This window comes from Oncorhynchus mykiss, chromosome 5, assembly GCF_057628025.1.
Source record: "Oncorhynchus mykiss isolate SJ-2025 chromosome 5, ASM5762802v1, whole genome shotgun sequence".
Lineage (NCBI taxonomy): Eukaryota > Metazoa > Chordata > Actinopteri > Salmoniformes > Salmonidae > Oncorhynchus > Oncorhynchus mykiss.
Window position 1 is genome coordinate 8,347,501 of NC_143026.1, and position 12,075 is coordinate 8,359,575.

The 12,075-nt window shown below is 45.3% G+C and overlaps 1 protein-coding gene across 2 annotated transcripts in view; it reads right to left on the reverse strand.

The window, feature by feature from the left end:
- The window catches only part of fbn2 (fibrillin 2), a 349,375-nt gene that overhangs the window by 197,254 nt on the left and 140,046 nt on the right, over positions 1-12,075 (reverse strand). For both annotated transcript variants that reach the window (XM_036976697.2, XM_090233643.1), the window contains 5 exons: positions 11,696-11,818; positions 9,288-9,413; positions 7,864-7,989; positions 6,682-6,804; positions 4,969-5,091 (listed from right to left, as the gene is read on the reverse strand). In XM_036976697.2, coding sequence (XP_036832592.2) covers positions 4,969-5,091; positions 6,682-6,804; positions 7,864-7,989; positions 9,288-9,413; positions 11,696-11,818 — 621 coding nt within the window. The remainder of the gene's footprint in view (positions 1-4,968; positions 5,092-6,681; positions 6,805-7,863; positions 7,990-9,287; positions 9,414-11,695; positions 11,819-12,075) is intronic.

A 12,075-nucleotide genomic window follows, 5' to 3' on the forward strand; every position in this document is an offset into this window, starting at 1 on the left:
AGGTCAGCGGGTCAGAGGGTCAGAGAGTTAGAATGTGTTGATGATCCCTGGGTCAGAGGGTTAGAATGTGTTGATGATCCCTGGGTCAGAGCGTCAGAGGTCAGAGGGTTAGAATGTGTTGATGATCCCTGGGTCAGAGGGTTAGAGGGTTAGAATGTGTTGATGATCCCTGGGTCAGAGGGTCAGAGAGTTAGAATGTGTTGATGATCCCTTGGTCAGAGGGTCAGAGAGTTAGAATGTGTTGATGATCTCTGGGTCAGAGGGTCAGAGGGTTAGAATGTGTTGATGATCCCTGGGTCAGAGGGTCAGATGGTTAGAGAGTTAGAACGTGTTGATGATCCCGGGGTCAGAGGGTCAGAGGGTCAGAGAGTTAGAACGTGTTGATGATCCCGGGGTCAGAGGGTCAGAGGGTCAGAGAGTTAGAACGTGTTGATGATCCCTGGGTCAGAGGGTCAGAGAGTTACAGAGTTAGAACGTGTTGATGATCCCGGGGTCAGAGGGTCAGAGAGTTAGAATGTGTTGGAGGAGGACAGAGGAGGCGCCGACAGAGATGGCCGCCTCGCTTCGCGTTCCTAGGAAACTATGCAGTTTTTTGTTTTTTTACGTGTTATTTCTTACATTAGTACCCCAGGTCATCTTAGGTTTCATTACATACAGTCGAGAAGAACTACTGAATATAAGATCAGCATCAACTCACCATCAGTACGACCAAGAATATGTTTTTCGCGACGCGGATCCTGTGTTCTGCCTTACAAACAGGACAACGGAGTGGATCCTATGCAGCGACCCAAAAAAACGACTCCGAAAGAGAGGGAAACGAGGCGGTCTTCTGGTCAGACTCCGGAGACGGGCACAGCGCGCACCACTCCCTAGCATTCTTCTTGCCAATGTCCAGTCTCTTGACAACAAGGTTGATGAAATCCGAGCAAGGGTAGCATTCCAGAGGGACATCAGAGACTGTAACGTTATTTGCTTCACGGAAACGTGGCTTACTGGAGAGACGCTATCCGAAGTGGTGCAGCCAACAGGTTTCTCCACGCATCGCGCAGACAGGAAAAAACATCTTTCTGGTAAAAAGAGGGGCGGGGGCGTATGCCTTATGACTAACGTGACATGGTGCGATGAAAGAAACATACAGGAACTCAAATCCTTCTGTTCACCTGATTTAGAATTCCTCACAATCAAATGTAGACCGCATTATCTACCAAGAGAATTCTCTTCGATTATAATCACAGCCGTATATATCCCCCCCCAAGCAGACACATCGATGGCTCTGAACGAACTTTATTTAACTCTCTGCAAACTGGAAACAATTTATCCGGAGGCTGCATTCATTGTAGCTGGGGATTTTAACAAGGCTAATCTGAAAACAAGACTCCCCAAATTTTATCAGCATATCGATTGCGCAACCAGGGGAGGAAAGACCTTGGACCATTGTTACTCTAACTTCCGCGACGCATATAAGGCCCTGCCCCGCCCCCCTTTCGGAAAAGCTGACCACGACTCCATTTTGTTGATCCCTGCCTACAGACAGAAACTAAAACAAGAGGCTCCCACGCTGAGGTCTGTCCAACGCTGGTCCGACCAAGCTGACTCCACACTCCAAGACTGCTTCCATCACGTGGACTGGGAGATGTTTCGTATTGCGTCAGATAACAACATTGACGAATACGCTGATTCGGTGTGCGAGTTCATTAGAACGTGCGTTGAAGATGTCGTTCCCATAGCAACGATTAAAACATTCCCTAACCAGAAACCGTGGATTGATGGCAGCATTCGTGTGAAACTGAAAGCGCGAACCACTGCTTTTAATCAGGGCAAGGTGTCTGGTAACATGACCGAATACAAACAGTGCAGCTATTCCCTCCGCAAGGCTATCAAACAAGCTAAGCGCCAGTACAGAGACAAAGTAGAATCTCAATTCAACGGCTCAGACACAAGAGGCATGTGGCAGGGTCTACAGTCAATCACGGACTACAGGAAGAAACCCAGCCCAGTCACGGACCAGGATGTCTTGCTCCCAGGCAGACTAAATAACTTTTTTGCCCGCTTTGAGGACAATACAGTGCCACTGACACGGCCTGCAACGAAAACATGCGGTCTCTCCTTCACTGCAGCCGAGGTGAGTAAGACATTTAAACGTGTTAACCCTCGCAAGGCTGCAGGCCCAGATGGCATCCCCAGCCGCGCCCTCAGAGCATGCGCAGACCAGCTGGCCGGTGTGTTTACGGACATATTCAATCAATCCCTATACCAGTCTGCTGTTCCCACATGCTTCAAGAGGGCCACCATTGTTCCTGTTCCCAAGAAAGCTAAGGTAACTGAGCTAAATGACTACCGCCCCGTAGCACTCACATCCGTCATCATGAAGTGCTTTGAGAGACTAGTCAAGGACCATATCACCTCCACCCTACCTGACACCCTAGACCCACTCCAATTTGCTTACCGCCCAAATAGGTCCACAGACGATGCAATCTCAACCACACTGCACACTGCCCTAACCCATCTGGACAAGAGGAATACCTATGTGAGAATGCTGTTCATCGACTACAGCTCGGCATTCAACACCATAGTACCCTCCAAGCTCGTCATCAAGCTCGAGACCCTGGGTCTCGACCCCGCCCTGTGCAACTGGGTACTGGACTTCCTGACGGGCCGCCCCCAGGTGGTGAGGGTAGGCAACAACATCTCCTCCCCGCTGATCCTCAACACTGGGGCCCCACAAGGTTGCGTTCTGAGCCCTCTCCTGTACTCCCTGTTCACCCACGACTGCGTGGCCACGCACGCCTCCAACTCAATCATCAAGTTTGCGGACGACACAACAGTGGTAGGCTTGATTACCAACAACGATGAGACGGCCTACAGGGAGGAGGTGAGGGCCCTCGGAGTGTGGTGTCAGGAAAACAACCTCACACTCAACGTCAACAAAACTAAGGAGATGATTGTGGACTTCAGGAAACAGCAGAGGGAACACCCCCCTATCCACATCGATGGAACAGTAGTGGAGAGGGTAGCAAGTTTTAAGTTCCTCGGCATACACATCACAGACAAACTGAATTGGTCCACTCACACAGACAGCATCGTGAAGAAGGCGCAGCAGCGCCTCTTCAACCTCAGGAGGCTGAAGAAATTCGGCTTGTCACCAAAAGCACTCACAAACTTCTACAGATGCACAATCGAGAGCATCCTGGCGGGCTGTATCACCGCCTGGTATGGCAACTGCACCGCCCTCAACCGTAAGGCTCTCCAGAGGGTAGTGAGGTCTGCACAACGCATCACCGGGGGCAAACTACCTGCCCTCCAGGACACCTACACCACCCGATGTCACAGGAAGGCCATAAAGATCATCAAGGACATCAACCACCCGAGCCACTGCCTGTTCACCCCGCTATCATCCAGAAGGCGAGGTCAGTACAGGTGCATCAAAGCTGGGACCGAGAGACTGAAAAACAGCTTCTATCTCAAGGCCATCAGACTGTTAAACAGCCACCACTAACACTGAGTGGCTGCTGCCAACACACTGACACTGACTCAACTCCAGCCACTTTAATAATGGGAATTGATGGGAAATGATGTAAATATATCACTAGCCACTTTAAACAATGCTACCTTATATAAATGTTACTTACCCTACATTATTCATCTCATATGCATACGTATATACTGTACTCTATATCATCGACGGTATCCTTATGTAATACATGTATCACTAGCCACTTTATACTATACTATGCCACTTTGTTTACATACTCATCTCATTTGTACATACTGTACCCGATACCATCTACTGTACCTTGCCTATGCTGCTCTGTACCATCACTCATTCATATATCCTTATGTACATATTCTTTATCCCCTTACACTGTGTACAAGACAGTAGTTTTGGAATTGTTAGTTAGATTACTTGTTATTACTGCATTGTCGGAACTAGAAGCACAAGCATTTCGCTACACTCGCATTAACATCTGCTAACCATGTGTATGTGACAAATAAAATTTGATTTGATTTGATTTGATTTGATTTGATTTTGTTGATGATCCCTGGGTCAGAGGGTCAGAGAGTTAGAATGTGTTGATGATCCCTGGGTCAGAGGGTCAGAGAGTCAGAGATTTAGAATGTGTTGATGATCCATGGGTCAGAGAGTTAGAATGTGTTGATGATCTCTGGGTCAGAGAGTCAGAGAGTTAGAATGTGTTGATGATCCATGGGTCAGAGGGTCAGAGGGTTAGAGGTTTGGAGGGTCGGGGAGGAATGTGTTGCTTTGGTTAAAAGCCTCTACTAAATCACTATACACAAACATCTATTTATTTACAAATAAAGCATTTAAGAGAATTCAATTAACTGAATGTGAAAATATATGGACCTAGTATTGGTTATTACTAGAACACAGTACATAACACTGGTTATGACATGAACACCAACAGTAGCATGGACAATACGGACAAGCCAACTCTCTGCAGCTGTTTAACGGTTACCACGGTAATATACACTGAGTGTACAAAACATTAAGAACACCTGCTCTTTCCATGACATAGACTGACCAGGTGAATCCAGGTGGAACCTATGATCCCTTATTGATGTCACTTGTTAAATCCACTTCAATCAGTGTAGATGAAGGGGAGACAAAAGATGTAAGTGCCTTTGAACGGGGTATGATAGTAGGTGCCAGGCGCACCGGTTTGTGTCAAGAACTGCAACGCTGCTGGGTTTTTTCACGCTCAACAGTTTCCTGTGTGTATCAAGAATGATCCACCACCAAAAGGATATCCAGTCAACTTGACACAACTGTGGGAAGCATTGGAGTCAACAAGTGCCAGCATCCCTGTGGAACGCTTTCAACACCTTGTAGAGTCCATGCACCGATGAATTGAGGCTGTTCTGAGGGCAAAAGGGGGGATGCAACTCAATATTAGGATGGTGTTCTTAATGTTCGGTATACTCAGTGTAGACAGAGTGTGAGTGTGTTACCTGAACAGGTGAAGCCGTCTCCAGTGAAGCCCTCAGCGCAGGCGCAGCGGTAGGAGCCGGGTGTATTCAGACACTTGGCGTTGGCACTGCAGTGGCTTGTCCCATTGGTGCACTCATCCATATCTACAATACACACACACGCACACACTCACCACTGGGCTAGGGCTCTACCCAAGTTCAAATCGGTCCAATCAGAAAATGTCTAGCAACCAATTTCCGTATAGAAAGAGTATTCATTCTCATTTTGCTATATTTTCGATACATGAGTTGAATCCTAGCTAATACAAATTAATTTCCAGAATGGATTGTATCAGAGCCTTGAGCAAGGCTCCAAACTGCCCCATGGCTGACTGTACCACGGCTGACTGTACCACGGCTGACTGGAACACGGCTGACTGCAACATGGCTGACTGAAACACGGCTGACTGCAACACGGCTGACTGCAACACGGCTGACTGAAACATGGCTGACTGAAACATGGCTGACTGAAACACGGCTGACTGAAACATGGCTGACTGAAACATGGCTGACTGATCCATAACTGACTGATCCATAGCTGACTGCAACATGGCTGACTGATCCATAACTGACTGATCCATAGCTGACTGATCCATAGCTGACTGCAACATGGCTGACTGATCCATAACTGACTGATCCATAGCTGACTGATCCATAGCTGACTGCAACATGGCTGACTGATCCATAACTGACTGATCCATAGCTGACTGATCCATAGCTGACTGCAACATGGCTGACTGATCCATAACTGACTCATCCATAGCTGACTGATCCATAGCTGACTGCAACATGGCTGACTGATCCATAACTGACTGATCCATAGCTGACTGATCCATAGCTGACTGCAACATGGCTGACTGATCCATAACTGACTCATCCATAGCTGACTGATCCATAGCTGACTGCAACATGGCTGACTGATCCATAACTGACTGATCCATAGCTGACTGCATCATAGCTGACTGATCCATAGCTGTATGTGTGTATCGGGGAGTGGGGTAAAAGCAAAAAGTAATTTCCATGCAATGAATATGATCAAGTAGTCTTCTGCTTATGAAAGGGGATTGAATCCTTGCACTCAACATGACTATTGTGTTGATTGTTGTGTTCATCTGACCTTTGAACCCTATTTTAACCTCTTTTCTACCTGGATTCACAGTTCAAAAGGAATGCTGACTGTATAAATTAGCCAATCATTGTCTCACGTCAGACGGCGTCACTCCTACGACACGCTCGTCCCTCAACCGATATGTTTTAAAGGACGTGGAACTGATCTCTAAAAATCTAGATTTTGCCCATCCGCCTAACACTAGCTCCTAATTCTGAAAAAAATCACTCCGCTCTCGGTAGCTATGACGCACCAGTTGCTATGGCAAACCATGCTAGACCAGCTGAGCAAACCTGCTCCAGCTAGCAGCCTAGTGCAAGATGTTTGAAGGGCCATACAGTAGCTAGTTTGCCAGAAACCGACTGAATCCCTGTCAAGGCTCTGATGAAGATCGAAGATCTGAACATACATTTGCAACCATTAATGTATTTTGTGTTTTGCAGAGAAGTTGATTTGATTGATCATGATTTATTTATTTTTCCCCAAGATACAGTTCCTTTTTTTTGTCTAGTATCTGAGCCAGTGGAAAGTGTGTACATTCAGAGTATGGACTGAGCAGATGGAGGTTGGAGGCTGGGGGCTCCTACCTATACAGTTGACTCCGTTTCCCACCCAGCCGACACGACAGGAACAGTGGAAGTCCCCGGGGGTGTTGATACAGTTGGCGTTGACGGCACAGTTGTGAGCCCCGATCTCACACTCATCCATGTCTACACAGAAGGAGTGACATTCAGTAATTCCAATACAGGACATCTCACAGAAGCCAGACATATTTACTCTAATCAATTTCAATAAATCCATGATTAATGTTGATTTACAGTACCAGTCAAAAGTTTGGACACACCTACTCATTCAAGGATTTTTCTTTATTTGTACTATTTTCTACATTGTACAATAATAGTTGAAGACATCAAAACTATGAAATAACACATATGGAATCATGTAGTAACCAAAAAAGTGTTAAATAAATCAAAATAGATGTGAGATTCTTCAAAGTAGCCACCCTTTGCCTTGATGACAGCTTTGCACACTCTCGGCATCCATTCAAATACTTTACTGAATACAAGACTATTTAATTTAATGAGTTCCAACACTCTACATCTTTATTTTGGTACTCATATGTACCAAATACCCTGAAGGTTATTCAACAAGCTATAGCTAATGGCTAAAGTTAATTGTGTAAAAACCTTCTATAAACAAACATAACTAGCTACCTTTCTTTGCCTGTTCACTAACTAGATACAGAGACTAGCTGCTTGACTTTCAACGTTAGCTAAAGTTAGCTAGCTAACTAATCAAAATGTCTGTTTGCATTAATTGATTGACCTCAGCTTGAATAACACCATATAGCTAGCTATCTGCAGTAGCCTAGGTTTGTTCTCAGCCACTTCTGTCAGCCTGTTGCAGGCAGCAACAGCTGTGTTGTTGCTCGACCCGGTTAGATAGAACTCTGTGAGATTCGTCTGAAAAGATGTTAGCAAAAAGGTAGCACATTGTTGGTTCTTAATAGACGAAAATGTGCACGCAAGGGCGATAAATTCTACATTTATTAAAACATTTTTTCAAGGTCACTTAATGGACGCTACTCTGAAATTTCCAACGACCCTGATACAAATCCAGCATGTGGTTCTTGGTAACGGCAGGACAGCTCATGACGAGAGGCGGGGACTGTGTTGTGTACCTCCGATCAAGTTGATTTGCGAATGTTCATCAACAATGTTGTCCTATTGGCTTAGATATTGTGGCAGGGAGATTTGACTCTCTCTCACCTGTACATCCAGAAGTTCCCTTCTTGACTGAGTAGCCAGGCTGACAGTGGCAGATGAACGATCCCTTGGTGTTCTCGCACTCGCCGTGCATACAGATGTTGGCGTTCAGGTCACACTCATTCACATCTGGAGAGGGAGGAGAGGGGGACGAAGAGGAGTGGGAGGAGGAGGATGGGAGGAGGACGGGAGGAGGAAGGAGGAGGAGGAGGACGGGAGGAGGAAGGAGGAGGAGGAGGAAGAGCAGGAGGAAGGAGGAGGAGGAGCGGGAGGAAGAGGAGGAGGACGGGAGGAGGAAGGATGAGGAGGAGCGGGAGGAGGAAGGAGGAGGAGGAGCGGGAGGAGGAGGAGGACGGGAGGAGGAAGGAGGAGGACGTGAGGAGGAAGGAGGAGGAGGAGCGGGAGGAGGAGCAGGAGGAGGAGGACGGGAGGAGGAAAGAGGAGGAGGAGCGGGGGGACGGGAGGAGGAAGAGAGGGAGGAGGAGGAAGAGAGGGAGGAGAAGGAGGAAGAGAGGAAGGAGGAGGAGGAGCGGGGGGATGGGAGGAGGAAGAGAGGGAGGAGGAGGAGGAAGAGAGGGAGGAGGAGGAGGAGGAGGAGGAGGAGGATGAGGAGGAAGAGAGGGAGTAGTTATAAATCTTACCCGGCACCGATCAAATTTCAGGTCTTGTGAGCATTCTGTGCAACTTTTGGCGCACGTTTACTTGAACTGAGTAGCCAGGCTGACAGTGGCAGATGAACGATCCCTTGGTGTTCATAGATTTAGACAGAGGCCAAGTAGGCTACCGTGGCTATGTGAACATAATATAGGTCTACTAGAGTGATTTATATGACAAGACTACGTTAACATTTGTGTGGTGTTCAATGTAAGCCTACATTCTTGACATTTAGCCACACCACCGTATGATCTGATATGTGTGTGTGTGTGTGCGCAGGTGTGCTCCCGTGTTCACGTGCACACGTGTGTGTATGAGTGCGGACGTGTGTGTACTTGTGTGTGAGTGTGCTCCCGTGTAAACGTGTGTGCATGAGTGTGTGTGTGTGTGCTCCTGTGTGTGTGTGTGTGTGTGTGTGTGTGTGTGTGTGTGTGCGCTCCTGTGTGTGTGCTCCTGTGTGTGCTCCTGTGTGTGCTCCTGTGTGTGTGCTCCTGTGTGTGTGTGTGTGAGTGTGCTCCCGTGTAAACGTGTGTGTATGAGTGTGTGTGTGTGTGTGTGTGTGTGTGTGTGTGTGTGTGTGTGCGTGTGTGTGTGTGTGTGCTCCTGTGCGCGTGTGTGTGTGTGTGTGCTCCTGTGTGTGTGTGTGTGTGTGTGTGCTCCTGTGTGTGTGTGTGTGTGTGTGTGTGTGTGTGTGTGTGTGTGTGTGTGTGTGTGTGTGTGTGTGTGTGTGTGTGTGTGTGTGTGTGTGTGTGTGTGTGTGTGTGTGTAGATACCTATGCAGAGCCTCATGTTCAGGGCAGCCATAAAGCCGTCGTAGCACAGACAGTGGTAATCCCCTGGGATGTTAGTGCACTGTCCTCCGTCACATATGTCAGGCTCCTGCTCACACTCATCCACATCTGGAGACAGAGCGGGAGGGGGACGAGGGGGAAGCGAGGGAGAGGGAGGGGGATGAGAGGGAGAAGAACATGGGGGAGATGGCAGGGAGGAGTAAAAAAGAAGGAGAGAAATACAGAAAGTAGAGTGAGTTTGGGGAGAGAGAGAGTAAGAGAAAACAAGAGAGAAGGACAGTGAGTGAGGGAGGGAGGGTATAAAAGAGAAAGTTAGAGAGAGAGAGAGAGAGAGAGAGAGAGAGAGAAAGTTAGAGAGAGAAAGTTAGAGAGAGAGAGAGAGAGAGTGGAAAAAGAGCGAACGTTATTGAATGTAATAAATAGCTAGCATAACATGTTAGCTAGCATGTTATTGAATGTAATAAATAGCTAGCATGACATGTTAGCTAGCATGTTATTGAATGTAATAAATAGCTAGCGTGACATGTTAGCTAGAATGTTATTGAATGTAATAAATAGCTAGCATGACATGTTAGCTAGCATGTTATTGAATGTAATAAATAGCTAGCATGTTATTGAATGTAATAAATAGCTAGCATGTTATTGAATGTAATAAATAGCTAGCATGTTATTGAATGTAATAAATAGCTAGCATGACATGTTAGCTAGCATGTTATTGAATGTAATAAATAGCTAGCGTGACATGTTAGCTAGCATGTTACTGAATGTAATAAATAGCTAGCATGACATGTTTATAAGCACTAGACATAACAGCCGGTGAGCAGCTGAGTAGAAAGTATGAGTCAACTTCAGTCATCAGCATCTCTGACTGGCTGTCTGTCTGACTGGCTGTCTGTTTGACTGGCTGAATGGTTGTCTGTATGACTGGCTGTATGACTGGCTGTATGACTGGTGGTCTGTCTGTATGTCTGACTGTCTGTCTGTATGACTGTCTGTATGACTGTTTGTCTGACTGGCTGACTGGCCGACTGGCTGACTGGCTGCTTGACTGGCTGTTTGGTTGACTGGCTGACTGTCTGTCTGTCCGTCTGGCTGACTGTCCGTCTGTAAGAGTGATGGCTGCCCTGGACTGTATACCTTTACACAATACCATCCAGGCACTATAGGCTGGAATGGGGATGCCAGAGTTAGGGGTTACATACAGTACAGTACAGGTGGCTATGCTGTACACTGTGTACTGCAGGTGGTATCAATATTGCTTGAATGAATATATCATACAGAGAGCCAAGGTTATAGAAGTGGTGGGATTGCATTATGCCCTTATTTTGAAATGTTGTCTTTAACAGTGGAGTCAATTCCATTTGAACTTTATAAGTAACCAGGTATTTTACTCACAGACTGTATATAGTAACCAGGTATTATATACTGTATAGAGTAACCAGGTATTATATACTGTATATAGTAACCAGGTATTATATACTGTATATAGTAACCAGGTATTATATACTATATAGAGTAACAAGGTTTATATACTATATAGAGTAACCAGGTATTATATACTGTATAGAGTAACCAGGTATTATATACTGTATAGAGTAACCAGGTATTATATACTGTATATAGTAACCAGGTATTATATACTATATAGAGTAACAAGGTTTATATACTATATAGAGTAACCAGGTATTATATACTGTATAGAGTAACCAGGTATTATATACTGTATATAGTAACCAGGTATTATATACTATATAGAGTAACAAGGTTTATATACTGTATAGAGTAACCAGGTATTATATACTGTATAGAGTAACCAGGTATTATATACTGTATAGAGTAACCAGGTAGTATAAACTGTATAGAGTAACCAGGTAGTTTACTCACATACTGTATAGAGTAACCAGGTATTATATACTGTATATAGTAACCAGGTAGTATAAACTGTATAGAGTAACCAGGTAATTTACTCACATACTGTATAGAGTAACCAGGTATTATATACTGTATTTAGTAACCAGGTATTATATACTGTATATAGTAACCAGGTAGTACAGACTGTATATAGCAACCAGGTAGTACAGACTGTATATAGTAACCAGGTAGTACAGACTGTATATAGTAACCAGGTAGTACAGACTGTATATAGTGACCAGGTAGTACAGATTGTATATAGTAACCAGACAGTACAGACTGTATATAGTAACCAGGTAGTACAGACTGTATAGAGTAACCAGATAGTACAGACTGTATATAGTAACCAGGTAGTACAGACTGTATATAGTAACCAGATAGTACAGACTGTATATAGTAACCAGGTAGTACAGACTGTATATAGTAACCAGGTAGTACAGACTGTTTAGAGTAGATGAGAATTGAAAGGATGTGTTTACCAGAACAGCTTCTCTCGTCTGTCATCAGTGCATAGCCATTGTTGCAGCTACACGTATAACTCCCCTCTGAGTTGGTGCAGTGCAGGTCACAGCCGCCATTCTCAATGGTACACTCATCAATATCTGAAAAAAACACACACACAGTTGGTCTTATTGAATGAAAACGAAGGAAAACAGGCTAGGAACAACTAAGGAAACAGGTTAGGAACAACTTACCGAAACAGGCTAGGAACAACTAAGGAAACAGGTTAGGAACAACTAAGGAAACAGGTTAGGAACAACTTACGGAAACAGGTGAAACAACTTATCTACCCTTTTACAGGTGTCATCAATAAATAGCTAGCATGACATGTTAGCTAGCATGTTATTGAATGTAATAA